Source organism: Orycteropus afer, unplaced genomic scaffold (assembly GCF_000298275.1).
Source record: "Orycteropus afer afer isolate SDZICR_OR568_19922 unplaced genomic scaffold, OryAfe1.0 scaffold00097, whole genome shotgun sequence".
NCBI classification, from domain to species: Eukaryota; Metazoa; Chordata; class Mammalia; order Tubulidentata; family Orycteropodidae; genus Orycteropus; species Orycteropus afer.
Window position 1 is genome coordinate 7,742,855 of NW_006921684.1, and position 25,345 is coordinate 7,768,199.

General features: G+C 37.1%; 1 protein-coding gene across 1 annotated transcript in view; it reads left to right on the forward strand.

Moving 5' to 3' along the window:
• Positions 1-25,345, forward strand: part of MSRB3 (methionine sulfoxide reductase B3) — a 297,111-nt gene that overhangs the window by 80,342 nt on the left and 191,424 nt on the right. Inside the window, exons 2-3 of the mRNA XM_042781205.1 lie at positions 11,660-11,768; positions 13,370-13,447. Of these exons, the coding sequence (XP_042637139.1) occupies positions 11,660-11,768; positions 13,370-13,447 (187 nt within the window). The remainder of the gene's footprint in view (positions 1-11,659; positions 11,769-13,369; positions 13,448-25,345) is intronic.

The window sequence follows — 25,345 nt, forward strand, 5'->3', positions numbered from 1 at the left end:
TACTTCCATTGTAATACTGCCTCGGAAACCTAAGGAAGAGTCACTACGAGTAGGGTCTGACTCGATGGCACATAACAACAACAACAAGGGCAGCTCTGGTGGTGTAGTGCCTAAGGCAAGGCATTTGACTGCTAACCAGAAGGCTGGCAGTTCAAACCCACCAGCCACTCCTTGGAAGGAAGGTTGGATAATCTACTTCCATAGTGATACTGCCTGGGAAACCCAAGGAGGGTTGCTATGAGTTGGATCTGATTCCACGGCAGTGCGCTGCTGCTGCTGCTGCTGCAAGGAGGCCTGGTGGCATAGTGCCTAAGGCACTTGACTGCTAACCAGAAGGTTGATGGTTCATCCATACCAGCCACTCCTCAGAAGAAAGGTTGGGCAATCTACTTCCACAGAGATACCGCCTCGGAAATCCAAGGAGAGGTCACTATGAGTAGCAATCGACTGGACAGCAGTGACTTTGGATTGGTTAAGGAGCGCTGGTGGCATAGTGGTCAAAGCATTTGGCTGCTAACTAAAAAGTTGGCAGTTCAAACCCACCAGCCACTCTGCAGGAGAAAGTTAAGGCAGTTTCCTTCTGTAAAGATTAATAGCGTTTAAAACCCTGTAGGGGAGTTCTACTCTGTCTTACAGGGTCGCTATGAGTTGGAATCAACTCAATGGCGGTGCATTTGGGTTTTGGTCTCATATGCACATTGTTAGGTGCTGGAGATGCGAAGATGTGCACTGTCCCTTAAAGAGATACTGGATAGTACTATGTAGCCTTATGCCTTTTTCAGTTGTCTGGGTAATAAAGAAAAATGTAAAATTGTTATTTTATTTTTTTTCTTCAGAATCTTTCAGATTTTCTCGACTGTGTGGACTCAGATTTAGCTGTCCATTGAGTAGCAATTGCAGATTTGTTTTCTATCCATTGTGCTTAAATGAATTTAGATTTGAAATTTGAATTGGGTGATAATGTAATTTTAGAAATATATAAAGCTGAGTTTTTAGACAATGTAAGCCTTCTTTTTCTCTAATGAAGTATATTTAATGTTACACTTAAATAAAATTCTGCATTATAATGTAAGACATGGTTCCTTTCTTTCCTTTTTCTGGTGGTTACCTCTCATCTCCCTTCCAGTCTGAGCTCCCAAGGGGAAGAGAAAGGAGGGGAAAAGAGAGCTATTTTTTTCCAAGTCTTTATGATTGCACGTGAAACGTAGAATGGAAATGAGCTTGTCTGTTTTTAATTTTTTTTTTTTTTCCTTTCTATATGGGCAATGATGTTCTAGTGAAGCCCTATACTGGGAAGAAAAAAAAAATTCAAAACAGGAACTCCAACTTGGTCAGACGTTTCACATGCAATCAGATAGACTTGAAGTTAAGTGACTTTCTCTTCCATTATTGTCACTTGATGATGGTAGTGCCTTATAAATTCTGTTTTTACTCATATACTTTGCAAACAAGAAAATGCTTTGAATGTGTTTTAAATATTTCCCTAAACGCTAGTCTTTATGGTCCACATTAACATGAAAATCATTGCTCTCAATGTTTGCATTACATTTTGAAGAGCTGATAAAATACTCTTTAATCCTTTTTTGGGACTTAAAGAATGCTGATAAGGTGATTACATGACTTCAACAATTGAAAATTTGTAACACTCCAGTAAAAGATAAAAATGTAAAATGTGATATCTATCATTTTAGAGTCCTTTAAGTGAATTATCATTGAATGAAACCGCTCCATTGTCTCTTCTCAAGAAAATCATGCAACCTCACCAATAGATCTTATTATTAATACTTGAATTTTAAATCATATTAATAAACTTTAAATGTGAGAAATACATTTACTTCCATTGACTTACAGTGAGAAAATGCCTGCACAATTTTTCTCTTAATTTAAAAAAATTTTAATTACCAGCTCCCCGATTTCTCCTCTTCTAAATCTGAATCTACATTTTATTTTGTTTTTGCTTTGCTAGGTTAATTGATACTGCTTATATGAAAGACTATTTACAGTCCTTTCATCAGGATACACGTTTGATCACAGTGTAGCCATGAGCCTGTTTAGATGGAGTTTTCTTTCCTATTTGGATACTCTCTGGACCTCTGACCTACAAATTATTTGAGTTTTCCATATCCTGATTATAACTGGACCTAATCAATCTAGGTAGGCAAAATTTTGTAGTTTATGTCCTCATTGTTAACTCTGTTTACGTAACACTTAGTACATCTCTTTAAGACTGCACATTCATTTTGTTAATTTTGTCATTTCTCTTTCTAGAATATGTGCTCTTCTGCGGTAGGAAGCTTGACTTACTTATTTTCAACTTTATGGCGCTTAACACAATTCTGATTCACTGTACATGTTTAATATTTGTAGAAAGTCTGATTTAATATTAGGCTCAGCAGTTTATATCTTTAAGGAATTTACAATCTGGGAAAATAAAGCAGAAACAACTAAAGATAATGGAGAATAATTGCAAATACTATATTAGCCCATGTAAATTGGACCTTACAGGGTACATACACTAGTATAAGGGTATACGTATTAAAGGAGTAATCAGAAGAGGAGTGAGTTTATCGGGGTAAGTAGACTTGTAAGGAAAACTTGCTTGAAAATGTTTCAGTTTATCTATTCAAACCTTCACTATGGAAAACAGAAACCAGTTTTATCATTCAACTATGCAGCACTAAAACATATGGTCTTGTTTATTTCAAGAAGTTTAAAAATGTTATGTTCCCTTGGCATGCTTATAATGTCCATTGATGTTAATTAGAACTCTGTGCATAGATCAATAGAATATAACTGAAACCGATCTACGGAATTGTCTTATGTGAATTAATAGAAAAGCAGCAAGAAAGCATGAAATGTAATTATTATGACAAATAAAGATATGATTTTTTTCACATATGGAAAAGAAAAAAGTATTTACCTAAAAAAAAAATTGTTTGCTTTTTGACTCTTTAGGCTTGGAGTTTTGTTTTCCTTGGGTTGTATTTAGGATTTGGAAGACAGAAGAAAGTAAACTGAGAGTAAATGTAAAAATAATGTTTCAAAAAGAGAAATTAAGTGAAGGTACAAATTTTATGCTTCTCTTAGTTATAGAAAGGAGCTTGGGTGGCACAGTGCTTAAGGCATTTGACCACTAACCCCAGAAGGTTGGTGGTTCAAACCCACCAGCTGCTCTGTGGGAGGAAGATGAAGCAGTCTACTTCCGTAAAGATTTATAACCTTGAAGACCCAATGGGGGTTGCTTTGAGTCGGAACTGGCTTGATGGTAGTGGGTTTAGTTACAGAGAAGTCCTGGTAGTGTAATGGTTAACTCAGCCGTGGACCAAAAGGTTGGTGGTTTGAACCTACTGTGATGGTTATGTTTGTAAATTGTGATGGTTATGTTTGTATGTCAACTTGGCTAGGCTTGGTTAAGTGGCTGGGCAGCTGGATGTAGTATTATTCCCCATGATGAAACAGGTAATCAACTTCATGGTGTAATCTACTGGGAGCAGCTGAGTAGCTGCCTTTGAATACGTGATCTGCTTCCTGTATATAAGGAGAAGCCTTGGGAATGGTCTCTAGCATATGGCACACTTGGACCCTGCACGTAGCTGTGTCGTTGCTCAGCAGCCTGCTATGCTTTGCCGACCTTGGGACTTACAATGGACTTAAGTTAATGGCCTGCCGTGTGGTTTGGTAACATTGGGACTGTGCCTTTTTACTTGTCAACCTTGGAGCTTTTGAGCCTCAGCAGCCAGCAGCTGTCTGAGTGAAGAAATGCCTCTAGCTCCAGTGGGCCAGGAGCAGGAGGCAGAGCTGGACCCTAAGGTTGAGGGGCTTTCTCCCAGCCGCTAGAGCCTAGCACTTTGAACCTGAACTAAAAGCCTCCAAATTTTAAGAATAAACTCCTGTTTGTTAAGGCCATCCCATTTGTGGTATAATCCTGTCAGAGCAGCACTAGGGAACCAGAACATCTACTAACCACTCCATAGGAAGAAAATGAGGCAGTCTGCTTTTGTAAAGATTTACAGCCTAGGAAACCCTGTGGGACAGTTTTCTACTCTGTCCTATCCAGGGTCATTATGAGTCAGAGTTGACTCAATGGCAGTGGGTTTGGTTTGATATTAGTTATGGATGCTCCCTTGCATGGCTGTTTCAGAAGGTAAAGGCATTGTTTGGCCAATGGATTTTTCTCTCTAGGTGCATCCAAAATTCATCACCAAAGAATGTGGAGCATCCTCTTACACATGCTTCGATGTTGGGCATGATGATTTACAGTCTGAAAAGGATGACAGTAAGTAGACAAAACAAATTAGGAGAGGCTCTACTTTGATTTTTTGTTCAGAGTTTAGCCAGGCAAATATTTTTTGAGAGTCATTTTGAGTACAGGCATACCTCAGAGATACTGCAGGTTCACCTCCAGACGATCACAATAAAGTGAATATTGCAGTAAAGTGAGTCAGGTAAATATTTTGGTTTCTTAGTGCATGTAAGAGTTATATTTACACTATACTATAGTCTATTAAGTGTGCTATGTTGTTGTTGTTATATGCTGTCGAGTCGGACCCGACTCACAGCGACCCCTCCTTGGGTTTCCGAGGCAGTATCACTACGGAAGTAGATTGCCCCATCATTAAGTGTGCTATAGCATTATGAAAAGATTTGAAATATTGTGAGGATTACCAAAATGTGACACAGAGACACGAAGTGAGCACGTTGTTGGAAAAATTGGCACCGATAGACTTGCTTGACACAAGATTTACCACAAATCTTTAATTTGTGAAAAACGCATTATCTGTGAGGCACAGTAAAGTGAAGCACAATAAAAAAAGGCATGATTGTGTAACATTTTCTAGAAGGATATTCATGAAGATTTCTCTTGGAAGTGAAAAAGATAGTGCTAGACAATGTCTGTATTAAGATAGCTGTAAATTTTCTTGTTTATAAGCATATTCTTTATATGTTTAAATTGGGTTTGTCTACTTCATTCATATTCAAGTTTTAGCACTTGCATTGTAATTATCAGTCTCTGTGTCTACCAGAGAGACAGTGAGTTTAAATGTATTCATCTCTTACATTGGCCATTTCCTCTTTGTTTGGAAAACTCTTCCTGCAGATAGCAGCATGGCCAACTTATTCTTTTCCTTCAGGGGTTTGGTCAAATGCCACCTCCTCAGTGAGGCCTACTTTGACCATTTTATTTAAGATTAAACCCTCATGCCTCAGCCCTTTTTGCTTTGCTCCACTTTCACTTTTGTTTTTCTTCCTGCATACTTATTACCTTCTAAGAGTCTGTAAGGAGCTCTGGTAGTGTAGTGCCTAAAGCACTTGACTGCTAACCAGAAGGCTGGTGGTTCAAATCCATCAGCCACTCCTCGGAAGGAAGAAGGTTGGACAATCTACTTCTGTAGTAATACTGCCTCGGAAACCCAAGGAGGGGTCACTATGAGTCGGATCTGACTTGATGGCACATAACAACAACAACAACAAAAACGAGAGTCTGTATCATTTACATATTTATCATTTTTATTGTGTTTTATTTGTCTTCCCCTAGCTCTGGTAGTGTAGTGCCTAAGGCACTTAACTGCTAACCAGAAGGCTGGCGGTTCAAACCCACCAGCCACTTCTCAGAAGGAAGATGGGGCAATCTATTTCCGTAGTGATACTGCCTCGGAAACCCAAGGAGGGGTCACTATGAGTCGGGTCCGACTCGATGGCACATTACAACAACAACAACAACAACAACTCCTGCTGGAACAGAAGTTCTATATGGGCAAGGATCTTTATTTTGTTCACTGGTATATCCTAAGTACCTAGAATAGTGCCAGCATATAGTAGGTGTTTAGTAAATATTTAATGAAAGAGTGAATATGTTTTACTTAGCAGAGTGCAAGGCACTCTGTAAATACTCAACATTTTTGATGGCTCAAATAAACAATAAGAAAAAATGTTGGGTCACTGGTCCCCAGAGTAAGTCCTTCAGCCCTAGTTTCATGGAAACCAGAGGACTGAAGCAAAAATGTTCCAACATCTTAGATTGATGTTCATCTCAGGAATGTTTTTTCCACATATGCCTACTTGGATCTACTTCTATAGTGATATCATCTTGGAAACCCAAGTAGGGATCGGTATGAGTCGGGGCCAACTCAACGGCACATAACAACAACATGCCTACATGGAAAGAAAACCAAAAGGTTTGGGTCTGTCTCTACAAGCATTGAGCTTTTATTTCCCCTCTGCTTTAAGTTTTTTTCTTAAACCTTTGTTGAATTACCAAAAACCCTAATTCCCCCCCCCCCAAAAAAGGTTCATAATAAATATTTTACATTCTATTCTGAAAATGGCCTAGGTTTTGGTTTTATGAATGCCTGCTTATTTAGAAATCCCTAATGCTACTGTGTCTGGAATAAAAATAATTATTCAGCTTTCAAATATGACAGACTAATAACCACCTGAAAATTGAGATTTATAGTGAAAACTAAAGTATACTGTGTTCAACTATAGCAGTAAGATATTTCAAGATAAACTTTACTGCTTTTACCTATTAAACCTGAAGCAAAACAAGATATTCTTATCATCCCTTATTCATTTATTATCTTGGAAAAATATTTAATAGTTTCATTTTTTCTGAGCTTAGAACCAAAAGTAAAGTTATGAGATCTTTAGGTCTTGTTTTGTTTTGATATTTCACACTGAAATACGAGATTTATGACTTAAAAGTGCTCTAAGATTTAGGTAACAGATCTGATTTACTTCTTAACAGGAAGTTAAAAACCCTTTCAACATTTTATAGACTTTGTTAGATTCCCGTTTGAACCTTGTCACAGACCCTATGCTGAAAGGAATGAATACAGGGAAAACAGACACTGGCTAACTTTGTATTTCTATTCTGAGTTTATTATTCTGGATGTACTGTGGTGCTTACTAATTTTTTTCTTTATTACCTTAAATTGTTACTGATAGTCTTAAGCTGAAAGGTATAACATAATTCGGAAAGAAAGAATAAAGTTTTAGCATAATTTCTCCTCACCGAAACTGTTACTGACCGTGGATTTGGCAGCCAAATAGCCCTGGGTCTGACGTTGATATAGCTATTTGCTATCTATCCTTCGGTGAATCATATTTTGTCTTATCTGAGCCTCAGTTTATGAATCTGTACAATAGGTATAATATATGTCTCCTAAAATTATGTTGTTGTTGTTATGTGCCGTCAAGTTGGACCTGACTGATAGCAACCCCTCCTTGGGTTTCCATATTACTATGGAAGTAGATTGCCCAACCTTCCTTCCAAGGAGTGGCTGGTGGGTTGGAACCACCAGCCTTCTGGTTAGCAGTCAAGTGCCTTAGGCATTATGTTACCAGAGCTCCACCTAAAATTGTAGGGAGGATTAAATAAGATTATGTGAAAGTAACTTGAAATGTGTGTGGCGTATAAGGCACTCAAAGTTTAGTTTTCTTCTTCAATTCCTATTTTAAAACATTTTGAAAGATAACTTGTGAGGAAGTACTACTCTCAAGATATTCTAGAAAAATGATTACCAATAAAATATTGTAGCACACTGAAAAACCTGACCTGCTACCTTTTAAAATACAGTTTGACTTCAGAATTCACTGTAATCAGAGTGATAGTGTGACACTGCATTTATTCAGACAGTGTTTGATAAGTGCTAATTGCTGTGATCTTTACAGCGTATCTGTGCAGGTAGCAGTACAAACATAGAGAGGTTGACTTAACTAAGGTTACATGGCTTGGAAATAGGCAGAGCCAGAAAGCGAACTGTTGCTTTACATTTATTTCTAGTTTTTCTGCTTTAAAACAGTACTGGTCTTGGGGCAACAACATGGAACAAACCTCAGTGTGAAAAAGGACTGTGGACATATTTTAGCAAAAAATACTTCTAAAATAGGTTCAAAATAGTTTTGATTTATAGGAAAATTACTCTGTAAGGAATGGTTGTTATGATTAGATACCAAAGTGGCAATACTACTCCCTTAAATATACTGTGTGTTGTGTGTATATATACACACACTCACATATACCTTCAAAGTACAATATCAAACATTTAAATAAAGGAAAAATCTTACCCTAGCATTCTCCTAAGTCAATTTAGAGGTCACTGAACAAATGTTATATAATACTAATATTAAATTACCCTGTGTAATAAGAAAATTACAGTACCTGAGTGAAGATCAAGGAGCTCTGGTGGCATTGTGGTTAAAGCATTGGGCTGCAAACCAAAAGGTGGGTAGTTAGAACCTACCAGCTGCTCCACAGGTGAAAGATGAGGCAGTCTGCTTCTGTAAAGATAGGTAGCCTTGGAAACCCTATAGGACAGTTCTCTTCTGTCCTGTATGGCCGCTATGAGTTGAAATTGACTTGATGGCAGTGGGTTTGGGTTTGGAAATGAAAGTAGTAAAGGGAAACCATGCAATGAATTACTCTAGAATATCAAAATAAAAGATTTTTTCCAAAATTAAAAATGACACCCTAGGACTTTAGAAAAGTGATCAGATAGGAAGATGGGAAATCAGAGATAAAAGCAAAGCTTTTCTAGCTTTATATCAATTTTTGGTTATGATGCTAGAAGAGCTAATGTAACAGTATAGCTTTTAATTGTCTAAGAAGCATATTATTATTAAATTAAGTGGCAAGAAATTTGTTAAAATCTGACTAATTTCTCATGAAGTTGTTTAACAGAAAATCACAGTAATGGTTTCTGGTCTGCATGTACTTTCTTTTGCTATTAGGTATACTTCAAAAGCCTAATTATTATGAGAACATAATATGGCTAAAGTATATAAATGTACAAAGTTTGACAACTTTAAATAAGCGCTAGAATTTCTTAAAGAATAAACCTCACTTACAGTTAGGAAACAATATTTATATTTAAGGTTGAAAAGCCAGGATGTAGGAAAATTTTGCTAATTTGGAAGGTGACCTTTAAGTGCACCAAAACCAAATAATTTGTAGGCTATGACATAGGGCACATTCCTACAAAATTTGTGTGAATACTGCTTTAGTGGTTCTTGAAAAACGAACAAAGAAAGCTAGAATGAGATCTTTATCCCCCTCCCAAATAAGATGGAGACTAACAAAGGGGTACAGCAGTGCCCTTTCAAAGCTCGCCATTAAATTGAGGCTCTGTAGCAGTTAATGAGATGGTTCATAGCGGAAAACAATCTGTTTTTAAGAATGTTTAGATCAAAAGTAATTTCTAATCTATAAAATAAAGTCTCTTCAGTACCGTTCATTCACCGGTAAAGCTTTTATGTTTGTATTATTTACTTTAATCAGATGTTTTCAATTTTACCTTTTCTCCTTGTACAAATGCTTGACATGGTTCACCAATACTGACCAACAGTTTTATTCTTTTTCTTCGAAAAAGAGAGATTTTGAGAGAGAGAATGAAAAAGAGAGAAACATCTTTGCCTAAATGATTTGCAAGCATCTGTGCTTTAAGCTACTTTTTATGAACACTCCTTAGTAAATGACTCAAGGTAAAAAAGCAGAAAAGCATCCAATGTTAGGAAATTGCAATCCAATACCATGTAATTTAAACCTGCAGTTGCTTCTCTTGTACTAAATGACATACAGATGGGTAGCTTAGTTCTCCCAACTTTGGGAACACAATTGGTCTTTTTGTATGAATGAATATACATTAACAAGAGTATCTTGGACAGAATTGTTTAATTGTACAGGTTTTAATTACCTATGCCATTGGAAAGAGTGATTTCAACTGACATTTTTGTCACATTAAATTTGGAAGTAATGAATTTCTTTGACAAAATCAACAGATAAAACTCTCACAAATAAAATAAAAACAAAAAGATAACTTCTAACAAGTCTATAGTGAATTGAGTAAAAGCTCACTTATCTCAGGCAACTTATTATATAAGGAACAGCAGTGTTGTGCTTAAGCTGTTGAAAGGCTTGTTCTGACAGGGAATATTTCCATTTACCCTTTTGACAATATTAAAAATATAAGTAGTAGGCATTTGGATAAAGCCTAGTGTGATATGAAATTCTGTTGAGATGAGAGACCTGCACAGCATGAATGACCAGGCCAGATCTGGGCTGCGGTGCTCAGTGGAAGGTCAGTAGAGGCGCTGTTTGACAACCCGCAGGCCTACTCTGAGGTGTGCATGTCTGCTAGACCCTGGTATGCTCTTTTCCTGCCTCCATATTTTCTCATAGAAAGTCAACCGCTCTATCTTGGTGGCTCTGGTTCTGGAAGCTGATATCTTACTTTAATTTCACAATCAGGATAACTGGGTAGTTAATTTTTTTTCCTAGTTTAATTTCAGTTATCTCAAATACTATGACATAAGGTGCTTTGAAAGTATAGAAGTAGAAAGCATTTCCACTCATAAATCATACTTAATTATATTTCAAAAGAAGTTTAATATTGAGGAAACTAAGCAAGCTTTCTTTAGTTATTACTTCAAAACATAGTAAGAAATGTTTTCATTTAGGACCATCTGCAAGCCTCTTTCCCAGTGTGATGGATGGCAAAGAAAAGCAGTTTTACTGCAGTGAGTAATGGTTGCACTGCCCCAGAGTTATATTTCTTTTCAGTCATTTGTGCAGGTAAAATAAAATACTATATATAAACAGGTGTTGTCTGAACATTTTACTGCAGTCTGCATAGGTTGAAATAAAAGCTGCCATTATTACTAGAATCACATTAAAATTATTTTACCATTCAAATATACTTAATCACTGAACTTCCTAGATATGTTTTGCAAAAAAAAAAAAAACCTAAATAAAATCATGTCTACTTTTTCTCTTTTAGTCCCCCATTTCCTTATTTTTTTCTCACCTTTTTTTTTGGGGGGGGGGGCGGGAATTTCTTGAATCTACATTATTGGAAATGTCTTCTCATATAGTCTAAATGACTCAAGGTAAAAAAGCAGAAAAGCATCCAATGTTAGGAAATTGCAATCCAATACCATGTAATTTAAACCTGCAGTTGCTTCTCTTGTACTAAATGACATACAGATGGGTAGCTTAGTTCTCCCAACTATGCTGCGTGGTTTACATGGTAAGATATAGTCTTTAAAGAGACATTTGTTTTTAAGAACTCTGTATAACCTAGTGAAGTGTCTGACAGAATCACAGAGAACAGCAATTCCCAGTCATGGGAAAATACATTTTTAGGGCGCAAAGGAAAAGAAATAGGATGATTGTTAAATCACCCAGAATGGAAATTGAATGATGACACTTTCAAGCTGTTCTATCAACTTGCAAAATTATTGACTGGAGAGTTAGGGTTTAACATCATATGCTCATCATCTTATGTATGTGTGTATATATAAATAATGCTTGTGGGTGGAGTGATGCTTATTGAATTCATTTAAAAAAAAGAATTTCAGGATGTTGAGACTGTAAAGGATGTACTACCACACTGTGAATGTTCAGTGAGTTTTTGGTATCACAGTCTAGAAACTTTGGCTGTAGCATATTGTCACAGCTCCTGTGGAATCACCTGGGTCATAAGAAACATTCCTTTTAAACTTAGAGAAATAGCTGCAGTTCAGGTAAGCTTTACCAGTGCATCAGGGACTGGACTGGTCATGGACAAGTGAATGCAGAAGCTGTGCTGTGGCGGTGAGCCAAGGCAATTATTCAGGATTCAAGCTAAAAAGCCTTCTTCTCCCATATCCTCTCTCTTTTCAGGGTCATGTAGGGATAAAAAGAATTGTAAGGTGGTCTTTTCCCAGCAGGAACTGAGGAAGCGGCTAACACCCCTGCAGTACCATGTCACTCAGGAGAAAGGGACTGAAAGGTAAGGTGAGCTGTAAGAAAAAGCCATTGAACAAGAGCTAGTTGTCTTCATCCCCCCTCCCTCTTTGGATCCTCCACCTTGCCAATTAAAGACTTCTACACTTATTTGCTAAAGTCTACAAATTAATATCCTTGAAAATACTGAAAATGGCATTGTTTAGGTCAAGTCTAAATGTTATTTATCCTCCTCCCCGTTTAATGAACACACTATCTGTGTAAAGTCACAGGGCTTTTGTTAAGGGCCTGTTTTTAGTTTACTACAAAATGTGTGGAAGTAATAGAGATTTAGGTGCATTTTTTGGGAAGACATCACAGTAAGCAAAACCATGAGGGACATGGCACTGTGCCAGGAAGCTGAAATTTTGAAGGTGGCCATTGTAAGGATAGATGTTTTGGCTGCAAAAGAAGGTAGCATAATTTAGTTTCTTTCTATCCCACTCCAATTTCTTTTTGAAGCACATGTGGAGAAAGTATTTATTGGCTCATTTGTGGTTGGAATGTCAAAAATTTTCAATAACTGCCCTCACATGGCTTTAGTCCTTGGAAGTTCGCCCTAAATTCTGAAAAAAGAGTTTGTTCATTTCCAAGACTGTTTTTAGTGAATAAAGTCTCTCTCAGCTGATTCCAGCTCAAAGGTAGCTTGCCAAGGTCCAACCATTTTGTTGTCTAATTTATACCATGGAGCTTGGCACAAGGCCGTAACTTAACCTCTGATCCAAATTTATTAATGATGTAACTTCTTGTTTTCATTCATGAACTGAAAGCGCTCTTTACCACACATGGGGTCCTTGTTAATAGGCAACACTCTCTTCCTGTCATAGTATATACTGTTTACTGAATTAACCAAATGTTGAATCTCTGACAGAGTCTGCCTTCACCACACAATGAGCTGTGGTGGACTTCAGTCTCAGCTCAGGAGGACCTCTACCAGTCCTGTTGTGTACATGACCGGCAAAATGATTTAATGCACACAAACAACAGAGATGAGGTCATTCTTAAAAATTCTGTTTATAAAAAAATTGGACCTCATAAAGAGGGTGAAAGGATAATAAAAACAAGCTGCAGAGCACATAGACTTTTTGTTGGGCTAGCACAGCTGATTTGTATTAGCTGAATGACCTCCTAGCCTTTAAGATTGTTAACTTAGAAAAATATTCCCTTAAAGCTGCAATATTCCTTTCAAACCAAAAAATAAGACTTCTTCCACTTGAAGTCTTGGACCCCTCTGCATTTTCTGGTATACAACTCTTGGATACTATAGAGTATCAGAAATCTTATGTAATAATGCTCTTTCAGCAAATGTAAACTACAGGCATATTTTAAATAGGAAACTTTTTTTTCCCCCCTAAGCATTACATAACTAGATGGCTTGATTTTTTTTTTAAATTTAATCTTCACTAGTTTGGAGTAGTTATATGCACATTTTATTATATAGATTTGAAATATATTATGTTCTGATTTCCATGTGTTTGGTCTGTTCTCATTTTAGGACAAAAAGCCTTTGAAAGATTTATCAGAGAAATATAGTTTAAGCAAATACATTCTATAAGAGATTATATGAATATTGTTTAATAATGTAATGCCCTGCTTATTGTTTATCAGTGCCTTTGAAGGAGAATACACACATCACAAAGATCCTGGAATATATAAATGCGTTGTTTGTGGAACACCATTGTTCAAGTAAGTGTTTTAGAAACCTGTGGGTATGGATCTATTACAAGATGGCAACAAACTAGTTATTGCTTGTTCAAATTAGAAACCTTTCATTACTAAAACTTTTAATTTCTGCTTTTCTTTCACAAGATCTGAGTAATTATTGACTTTCATGGTAAATGACCAGTTTGATAGACTGAACGATTTTGCACTATGTTGTACCCTACATTAGCTTGTTCATTTCCATAATCATGGTGCTTAGCAGAGCTGTGAAAGAGATTTTGGTGAGCATAGAAATTGTTGACATAGTTTGTTTATCTACAAGTGAAGGCCCTAAAATTATTTACTGGGCTATAATGAAAGTTTATCAAAGCCTTCAGATTGAATATATCTACCAAATGGATTATTTTTACTTCTGCAATGAAGGGCATTATCTTTAGAGAAAGTACCATGGGGATTATAACAGATACTTAGACATATGCAATAAAATTATTTAATTTGAAGTTAACAGTTTTTGCAGTCATCAATAATATTTATTTTAGAGATCCTAAAGGAGCTCTGGTAGCATAGTACCTAAGGCACTTGAATGCTAACCAGAAGGCTAGCGGTTCAAACCCACAAGCCACTCCTTGGAAGGAAGTTTGGGCAATCTACTTTCGTAGATTGGAAACCCAAGGAGGGGTCACTATGAGTTGGGTCCGACTTGACGGCAAACGACAAAAACAACAACAGTAGTTTACTACAAAATGGGCAGCATACAGACTTTTTGACGGAAATACTTGATTCAGACAATGTATTCTTGAGATTATGGATCATATTCAAGAAAGGAAAATCTCTACCAAAAGTTTATCTTAGGTGGGAAAATCCTAGATGTCTCATACTTTCATGGGGATTTTGGGAAATAAAAAGACAGAAACCTTAATTGAGAGTAAATGTTATTTATATAAAACAGAATTACAAAGTTTCTTAGGGGAAATGAATAAACAAGAATTTGATACTTGTCGCTTATAAAACACATTTAATATCTCTCCATAAATGTTTCCCTTTTAAAACACTAGCTTTTATAGATTTTCCAGAAATAACAGGAAACAGTAGTTTCTTTGAAAAGAATTTTAAAGCTTAAAAACCTTTCTTAAATTGCACAAACCTTATTGCACATTAGTGTTGGTTGAGAATCTGTTCTGAATTCTTATACATTTATTCTTAATGTTAAAACCAACCCTTCAAATTGTCACCCATTTCCTCTTAGAAAACACACATCCTTATATTTCAACACCTATAGCTTGTGTCATAATAGTTGATATAGCACTTAAGATAGTTGCTGAGCCATGTTAAACTTGTTAATATCCCAAATGGTAAAAATTGGCCACATCCCTTTGCTTTTTGTTTAAGATTCTCCATCTCTTTCCCTATCATGTGATACATTCAAGTAGTGGATCTAAGGAAAACTTACTGTTTTAAATAAGAAACAGAACACTGTAAGGATTTAACCCATGTGAGATTTTGAGTCATGAATCCTAAAAGCAAGACCCTCATCCAAACATAGGTACTGGTGGGAGTCAGAGTTCACATTTGATGTGATACTGCCTCTATTTCTTTCAGTATTCTTGCAAGGAAAACTTTTTTTTTTGTGCCCCCTGGTTTTTAAATAATATGATTTAGTATTTTTTATTCTGTTTTTCTTGTAATTGTCTCCTTTTCTTTACTTGGTTTCTTGTCTATTTTGGGAGAGCAAAAAAATCCCTACTCTGGCTGTCTTCACCGGAGAACTTGCACCATGCGAGTCACAAAGACTTTCTAGGGGCACAAGGCATGGACAGTTTTGAGGGAATCCACTTTCTGATCCCTAACATCTATAAGTACATTTTCTTGAAATTGAGATGTCTGGAAAAAAGACTGTGGTCTGCTGCTGCTTCTTTCCCAACTCCTCTTTCATAATTGCTCTTCTACTTTACAAAAGATGTCATACCTTTCACCCATTGCAAATCTTACTATGATTTATAGCCTTGGGGTAAAATCTTCAGGACATCAAACGAAACGACAGTTTGGGGAGGCTTTGCTTCTGAAGGAGACCCATGAAAGTAAGGCAAAAAAGCACTGGCAAAAAAGCGTATTAAAATAGTATTTCATCTTAGCAAGCATCTTAGCAGGGATCTTGTCTGTTTCTCTCTCTCTGTATCTGCTGTCTGTCTGTCTTTTATACCTACTTAGGTGAGAAGGATGCCATGAGAACATGTACTAACATGATAACATGTTTATTTGAATTAAAAAGTCCTTTTTCTTTTTTTTTGAATTGGTTGATTTTTTTGACAGTTAGAACCGGCTTTGCAAATTAAGTTTTATGGTGGACTTCTTCATTTGACAAAAATGTATTTTAAGCATTTATATAATATGCAGAACATCAGAATAATTAATCTTTGCAGCAATTTAAAATTTTTATAAGGACTTTGAGCTGTTAATTAAAAGTATGTGACGGAGTGTGTATCAGTCAGCACCCAATCAGGATACAGAAATCATACAATAATTTGAACAGAGAATTTAATACAAAGAATTACTAACCATAGCAGGATTTTGGTAATGAGGTCTGTTGTTGTTGTTATGTGCTGTCGAGTTGGACCTGACTCATAGCGACCCTTCCTTGGGTTTCTGAGGTGGTATCAAGTGCCTTAGGCACTCCGCTACCAGAGCTCCCATGAGGTATTGACTAGTAAGAAAAAAAGAGAAATTCTAAACAACACAGGAATAGCAGATATAAAGAGCATTCACTACCTCTAGGAGCTCTGGTGGTGTAGTGCCTAAGGCATTTGACTGCTAACCAGAAGGCTGGTGGTTCAAACCCACCAGCCACTCCTCAGAAGGAAGATGGGGCAATCTACTTCCATAGTGATACTGCCTCAGAAACCCAAGGAGGGGTAGCTATGAGTCAGCTTCAACTCGATGGCTGTGAGAGGGCTGAGATAGAGAGCCCAAGGAAGCCTCCCTCCTCACTCTCCCCCCAGGGCTGAGAAACAGACCTTGTTGGAGAGGGTACAGCTATTGCTCACTAAATGACAGAGAAGTCACTATGGTGCCAAAATGGTGGAACATGCCAGAAATCTGACCCCTGAAACTTTCTGGAAATATGCCTTCTAGAATTTACTGTAAATCTGCTCTCTGAAGTGCTAGGGAAAACTGTTCACAGATGGGTGTCTCCCTAGACACTCTACTACAAAGCCATCCAAGGGGAGTGCTGGTGGAAGCTACTGGACACCAGGTACTCCTGATCTCTGTGCATTACAGGAGCCTGGCAGTGGAGAAGTTTCTTGAACTTCAGGAGCTGGGCAATGGAGGAACTGCCCATGCTGCAGGGGCTGGGCAATGAAGAAGCTGTTTGCACTGCAGGAGCTGGAGACTGGAGGAGCAGTGTACTAGGCTGAATACTGGGGAAGCTGTGCTGCAGAGCCAGGTCTTGGAGAAGCTGTGTATACTGCAGGACTCTCGCACTGGAGAAGCTGCCTACACTGCAGGAACTTGAAACTAAGGAAGAGTCATGTGCTACAGTCGCCTGTTGAGTGAGGGTACTGGAACAAGGAAGGGAAAATGTTTTTTTTTTTTCCTACAGTCTCTGTCCTTGGTTCTTTACTGACAAAATTTAACATCATGCTACCTAAGGGAGCGGGGGGAAGTAAAGAGCTTAGCTCCATTTTAGCAGAGCAGAAAAAGAAGGTAGATTTGGAGGTGAAAGGTGACAGGTGACAAATTGATAACCGGGGCAGAATCCATATACTTTTTTTTTTTCAAAATTTTGTAACAAAGTTTGAAAACTACTCGTGAGTGTAGTGAATTAATGGAAGCACTATGAGAGGCCCTCTTGAGACAGTTGATTTCAGGCTTTGTCCACAAAGCATGGGAAACAATTGAGTGTGTGTGTATGTGTATGTGTGTGTGTATGTGTGAAAGTATGTGGAGTTTTAGAGAGATGGGAATGGGGGAAGAAAATTAGATAGAATAAATGAAATACAGGACCTCTGGTGGCATAGTGCCTAAGGCATTTGACTGCTAACCAGAAGGCTGGCAGTTCAAACCCACCAGCCACTCCTCAGAAGGAAGATTGGGCAATCTACTATAGCGATACTGACTTGGACACCAAAGAAGGGGTCGCTGTAAGTCGGAAACGACTCAATGGCAGTGAGTTTGATTGTTTTTTTTTTTTTGGTTTAGAGAAACAGTGTGCAAAAGAAGTGTGGCAGGGAAGCAGACAAAAAAGGAAAAGAAATAAGAGGCACTAAATTAGAAAATGCCTAATCATTAGCAATATGAGAGTGTGGTTTTCCTAGCTGCCACCTTTGTTATCTTATTCACACTCTGTGTGTGTGTGTTGCACATATGTGTATAATCCTCTTCATTTACTCAACTGACATATATATATGTATGTGTATATATATGTGTGTGTATGTATATATATATATATATATATATCTCATACACTTCCCTACAAAAAGAACCATTCAATAATTTTCATTTCATTTTTAAACTTGCACTTTACCCTAAATATATTCCCTCTCTGGACAATATTCTGCTTTCTTACTGCTTACCAAGTACAAGAACCTGATTCACAAGCTTCTTATAAACCAAATGTGTAATTTATTCCATGGTTCACGTTTTCTTCACGTTCACAAATTTTACCCAGCTAGTTTATTTCTAATACAGTACTACTGACTTTCAGTTAGTAAATTAACTGACAGAGGCAAAAAATGTTCTTTCCTCAGGCTGTTCGAACTTCTGAAATTTCATAAAATGAATTTATTGCACATCAGATAAACTAGAAAAGGCATTGGTAAAAGAATTTAATTCAGAAACTATTTTTGAGCACTTATATTTTGCTTTTTCCTAACACTTTGCTAGGTGTTGTAGAACAAATAAAATAAATTTATGAACTATTTTTTCTTCAAAGCACTTACGGTTTTGTTGGAGCAATAAGAAAAACCACAATAAGCAATTAGAACATATGACAAAATAATGTTAGTACATACTTGACTGTTCTGGGTTGAAATCTTCCGTGTGTAATAGCACAATATATGACTGCATCCAGGTAGGGAATGGTTTCATAGGGGAGATGAGACCACAGTTTACCAGGCAGAGAGAATTTTTTTTTTTTTTTTTTGGTAGAGGATGCCATATGACAAGAGGAATTAGAGATAGAATCAAAAGTGGATTTTTCAAGGAAATAGGGAGAGGTCTGTTCCAGTAGGAGTGAGGAGGTAGATTATGTTGGGATGTTGTTGTTGTTAGATGCTGTCAAGTCATCTCTGACTCATAGCAACCCTATGCACAGCAGAAGAAAACACCACCCGGTCCCGCACCAGCTCCATGATCCTTGTTATACTTGAGTCCATTGCCGCTGCCACTGTGTCAGTCCATCTCGTTGAGGGCCTTCCCCTCTTTCGTTGACTCTCCACCTTACCAAACGTGACATCCTTCTCCAGGGAATGGTCTCTTCTGACAACATGAGCAAAGTATGTGAGACAAAGTTTGGCCATTCTCGCCTCCAAGGAGCATTCTGGCTGCACTTCCTCCAGGACAGACATGTTAGTTCTTTTAGCAGTCCACCATACTTTCAGCATTCTTCGCCAACACTACAGCTCAAAAGCATCAATTTTTCTTTGGTCTTCCTTATTCATTGTCCAGGATTATGTTAGGAGTAATGGAAAATATGGCTGGAGGGTTAGAGGGGACCAATTAAGGAAGTCCTTGGATACCAGAAAAGACATTTCAATTCCTACTTGAAATCCTTTAAGCCCTGGATTTTTTTTTTCCCTCTAGGAAGTCCTGTCTGACCCTTCCAAGGTGAGCTCTGGTGTCCCTCATCTCTGCTCCCATAGCATCTTGTATATACTTCCATCATTGCACATACTACTTTGTTTTATATTTATCTGTTTATGTGACTGTCTGCCCCCTAGCAATTGAACTCCCCAATGGTAAGGACATATCTTAATCATATTTATATTTCTAGCCCCTGCCATGTAATAAAAAACCAAAAGGTTTCCAAGACAGTAAATCTTTATGGAAGTAGATTGCCCAGTCTTCCTTCTGGGGAGTGGCTGGTGGGTTTAAACTGCCAACCTTCTGGTTAGCAGTCAAATGCCTTAGGCACTATGCCACCAGAGCTCCTTTAGCATGTAATAGTCACTAAATAATTGTTTCGGAAGGAAGGTTGGGCATTCCTACTTCTGTAGTGATACTGCCTTGGAAACCCAAGGGGAGGGGTCGCTATGAGTCGGGTCCGACTCGATGGCAAATAACAACACAATAACAAATAATTGTTTGTTATTTGAATGTATGTTTGAACATTGTCTGATAGATTTTGGGGGAAAGTTTGAGAAAGGCAATATCATGAAGGGAAGTATGACATATAAGCGCACAAGGTAAATAGCTAGAGATGAAAAGAGGAGGAAATAGGGTGTAACAGCCTCAATAGGAACTTTTTCCTTTTTATCTAATAAACCACAACATTCCCAAAAGCCAAACTCACTGCCATCAAGCCGATTCTGCCTCACAGTGACCCTCATTGGGTTTCCAAGGCTGTAAATCTTTATGGTGGTAGATCACCCTATCTTCCTTCCTAGGAGCAGCTGGTGGGTTTGAACTGCTAACCTTCTGGTTAGCAGTCAAATGCCTTATCCACTGTGCCACCAGAGCTCCTTAAATCACATTAATCATTAGTAATTAGCTTCTGAGCATTTTGTCTGAGGTTTTGAATAACTGCATAGGGTATTTTATATGCTGTATACATTTACTCATCAGCCCTTGACTGAATTAATAGCTCATTTTATATAGCTCCACCAGTGGTAATTACATAATAATGTAATAAAACAATAACTAACAGTTATATAGCTTTTAACCGTGTTCCAGGCAAGGTTCTAAGTATATTTATATATACATTCATTTAATCTTCCTAACAGTACATTTTACAGATAAGGAAACTAAGACAAGTAACTTGTGAAGATCACACCAAACCAAAAAACAAACTGATTGCTATTGAGTTGATTCTGACTCATAGCAATCCCCTCTGATTTCCAAGGATGTACATCTTTGCAGAAGCAGAGTGCCACATCTTTCTTCCGCAAAGTGGCTGGTTAGCAGCCAAATGCCTTAACCACTACACCACCAGAGCTCCTTGAAAATCATATAGCCAGGATACAGATTCAGAATAATACTAATCAAGTCTTCATAAGAGAAGAAAATCAAGGAATTACAATGAAATTAAGACTTGTCTTAAAATCACTTATGCCATCTGTATTTTCTCTAAATAGCTTTTAAATATTTAAATATAATATTTTATTTTGCTGTAGCATCAGTAGAACAAGTGGAATACACCATACACCCCTCAATTCCTTGAAAAATCTGTGTTTGCCATGGTACTGATGTACTGTTCCAATCTAGGAAAGTCTGAGAACCAAAAGTAAATAGATTCATCATGGCAGGGCGTCAAGAAGGACTCAAGTTTCAGGCTAGTTATGCTCAGGCAAGTCCTGTGGAATCCTGACAGGAAGATGGAACCAATGTTTAGGAAGCTATCAGCCTTCAACATCTGGGAGGTAGGGCAGCAGCTGGAGTCATAGGCAGAATTCTTGTTATTGGAACTGGAAGATTATTTTACTTTCACTTTCTGATTCCTCATCACATTTTCTCAAGTAGTTGTATTCTAAATGTTCACAACTTTTTTTTTTTGCATTCTCTTTCTGTAATATTACTGCCAATTGACTTGAGCTACCCTAAATTTCTTTTCATCTGCTTTGAAATCTCTGTACCTTCATGTTTTTCAAACAGTCACAATAGGCACTGTCTAAAAACAACTGATAGAACCAGTGAAATATCATCTTGGATGTATGACCTCAAATTCATCATCTGTGAAATGGAGAAAAATAAAACCAAAGAGTTGTAAGAACTAAATATGGAGCAATGCCTAATATATGGCAAATATTCAGCAAATGTTAAATACAAGTAGCCTGACCAAGTTTTGGGAGCATATCATACTGTCACAAAAGTCCAAGGAACGTATAATGTGAGAAAGTGCAGGTTTCATTATAGAGAATCTGTTAACAGTAGATATTAGTGCGATAAGTCATTGCTCCAGCTGTGTTGTTACGTTTTTAACAAAATTCTGCTGCAAAACTCTTCACACATGCTGCATTTCACATGAACCTCCTATGCAGTTTTATTTTAGGCTACCAGAAAATTTAAGCAGTTTCTCAGCTCTTTAAGAATGTAAGCCTGTTCACTGAATGAATTCCAGTCCAATGCCACACACAATTTATTTAACTATGCTACTCCATGTGTGCGTACTCCGCTTACTGCTACTAAAGGAGACTTTCAATATGAGCTCCCTACCACCCCATAATACAGTGTGTGTGTGTGTGTGTGTGTATGTGAGGAGTAAGTGTGGGGTACAGGAGGATAGAGTTTTCCATTTTTTTCTCTCTATTCAAATCCCATCTTGTCAACCCTTTTCAATGTTGTCCATATAATATTTACTTCTAAGCCATTTTCATCAATATGGGAATTTACTAGGGGGAGTAATATGAACTTAACTTCAAGTCTTCTTTTTATGAAGCTGTAGCTAGAAATTGCTCATAATTCCAGCAAATGTTTCTTAAACTTTAACAAAATGCATTTAACTGGAACTTTAAAAGATTTGATTGCCCTTCATCTCATTCTAAATCTTTTAACAAAGTAAGCCTTCAAGTAGAATGAAATTGTTGTGAAATGAACTAGGTTTTAGATTAGTGGTTTAAATGTTTGTTGTATCTGAATAAGTCACATATTAATTTGAAGAGAATATAAAATTGACTTCTCTCATCCTGTTGACCCTTACTGTCTTGTGTCCACATACAATGATTTATAGGAAAAGTATTTGTAACAGAGGGAATTTTCTGTTTTTATCTCATGTGAAAGCTCAAGGTAAGGCCACAGCTATATTGAAAGCAAAGGACTTTCTGTAGCTACTGGCAAAGATAGGGAGCAAAGAGCACTGATAATGTCTGATACATTAAACCGCAAAAACAAAAACAAAAACAAAAAAACCCACCAAAAATCTCTACTTTGAGAAACCAGAAAACTATAGCAAAATATAGTTTAAAAATACCTGAAGGTAAGTAGAACTCTGTTTTTTTCAGCTAAAAGTTATATACGTAGACACAGAAGAAAATTGGAACAATACATAAGACATAAAATTCCTAGATAACTGAAGGTACGTGTGTGAGTGTGTTTGTATGTATGTTTTGTTTGGAGAAAAATAAGGGAAGATTAATCTTGCCTTGTATTACCCAAATTGCAATCCAATTCTAAGTTCATTTTGTAAGTGTAGACAGCGATATATTAGAATTTCTTAGTGAATTAGAATGGATAGTTATAATAAACTGAGAAACATAATAGGCAAAAGTTTTAACTAATTTGTGTTAATTTATTTTGTCTGAATAAACATGAATTGGAAAATTAACGAATATTTATTATTGCAGTTCATATACTTTGAAATGATTTAAAAGCATTTTATAAAAAATAAGTTTTATCAAGTACTCCAGAGGTAATCCACAAAACTGCTCTTCTTAGAATTTTTTTTTTTGAAAGGTGGTCACTGATTCTATGAAAGTTGCATGAAGTTTAATTATGATACATGCCTTCAATATGTCTTATATGGATAAGCAGCCTATCACATAATATTATCACAGGAAAATATAGAAGCCATCGAAAGTACCAAGTAGAAACATAATGTAAAATTCCAGCACTGACTTCTGCATAACCATATGCAAGTTACTTAAACATTCTGTTTCATTTCTCTCATCTGTAAACTGGTGAGAATAATACCAATTCTTTCCAACTCATAGAACTACTGTATCCAATTAAATACATATACTATAAAAGATAAATTACCAGCTCAGGCTTTTCAGAAAAAAATGCTTCACAGGTTATTCCTGTGCTGTTAGGAAGTATGTCAAGCATAGAAAATATCAGAATTAACATGTAAAATAAACCTCTAAGCCTAAGACCTGACAAAGACATTACAATGAGAGAAACTATAGACCAATCTTGTTTATGAAAATAGATGTAAGGATCTTAAATAAAATATTAGTAAAAAAGAATATAGCAATATACTGGCAAGTAACATGGCATGACAAAGTAGGGTTTATTTCAGGAATGTAAAGATAGTTCAGTACTGGGACGTAATGGAAATATATGAGGATTTTAATGTATGTCAAGAAGAAATTTTATAAAAATATTTTCCTTAATTTAAAAAAAGCCTCTTAGTGAAATAGTTGTTGTTGTTGTTGTGTGCCGTCGAGTCGGACCCGACTCATAGTGACCCCTCCTTGGGTTTCCGAGGCAGTATCACTATGGAAGTAGATTGCCCCATCTTCCTTCCGAGGAGTGGCTGGTGGAGTGAAATAGTAGGATATTAAATAATGTATTCCATCAAATATAAGAAGCCATTGATTGAAAGATTTATTATTACTGCATATAACACTAAGAGAGAAAAGATTGCCAAATGAATTGTGAAATGATTTTGATTGTAAGACACATCCAAGTTTGAGAGATGCTAACATGGTGGCAGAGTGGTTGAGCATTCGGTTGTTAACTGAAAAGTCAACAGTTCTAAACCACCAGCTGCTCCATGGGAGAAAGGTGTAGCAGTCTGCTTCTATAAAGATTTACAGCTTTGGAAACACTATGGGGCAAAATCCTCTGTCCTGTAAGTTCACTATGAGTCATAAGTGACTCTATGACAATAGGTTTTAACACGTTAAAAAAGTGCTTAATGAAATCACTGAAATAAGGAAACAACATTGCGACAACTAGTTAAACATTTATAAAAACTAGGTCCCACCCCTAACATCTTGTTGTTGTTTTTTGTTAGGTGGTGTCAAATTGGCTCTGATGAGTAGTGACCCTATGTACAACAGAATGAAACACTGACTGGTCCTGCACCATCGTCACAATCCTTGATATACTTGAGCCCACTGTTGAAGCCACTGTGTCAATCCATTTTGTTGAGGGTCTTCCCCCTTTTCACTGGCCCTCTGTTCACTTTCAGCAAGCATGATATCCTTCTCTAAGGACTGATCCCTTCAGACAACATGACCAAAGTAGGTGAGATGAAGTCTGGCCATTCTTGCTTCCAAGGAGCATTCTGGCTGCACTTCTTCCAGGACAGATTTGTTCGTTCTGGCAGTCCATAGCATTTTCAGTATGCTGTGCCAATACTGGGAGCTCTGGTGGTGTAGTGCCTAAGGCATTTGACTGCTAACCAGAAGGTTGGCGGTTCAAACCCACCAGCCACACCTTGGAAGGAAGATTGGGCAGTCTACTTACATAGTGATACGGCCTTGGAAACCCAAGGAGGGGTCACTATGAGTCAGAGTTGACTTGATGGCAGTGAGTTTGGTTTTTGGTTTTGGTTTGCCAGTACCACAGTTCAAAAGTATCAACTCTTCTTCGGTCTTCCTTACTCATTGCCTAGCTTTCACGTGCATATGAAGTGATTGAAAATACCATGGCTTGGGTTAGGTGCACCTAACCCAAAGTGACATTTTTGCATTTTAAAACTTTAAAGAGGTCTTTTGTAGCACATTTGCCCAGTGCATTATGATGTCTGATTTCTTGACTGCTGCTTCCATGGGTGTTGATTGTGGATCCAAGTAAAGTGAAATCCCTGACAACTTCAGTCTTTTCTCCATTTATTATGAAGATTTATTTCTCCATTTATTATGATGTTGCTTATTTGTCCAGTTGTGAGGATTTTTGTTTTCTTTAGATGTAAGCATCTTAAATAATTGTTATGTTGAGGCACAATTGTACTGAAGACTGTAGTCTTCTGTTTCATCAGTAAGTGCCTCAAGTCATCTTCACTTTCAGCAAGCAAGGTAGTTAGTGTCACCTGAGTATCAAAGG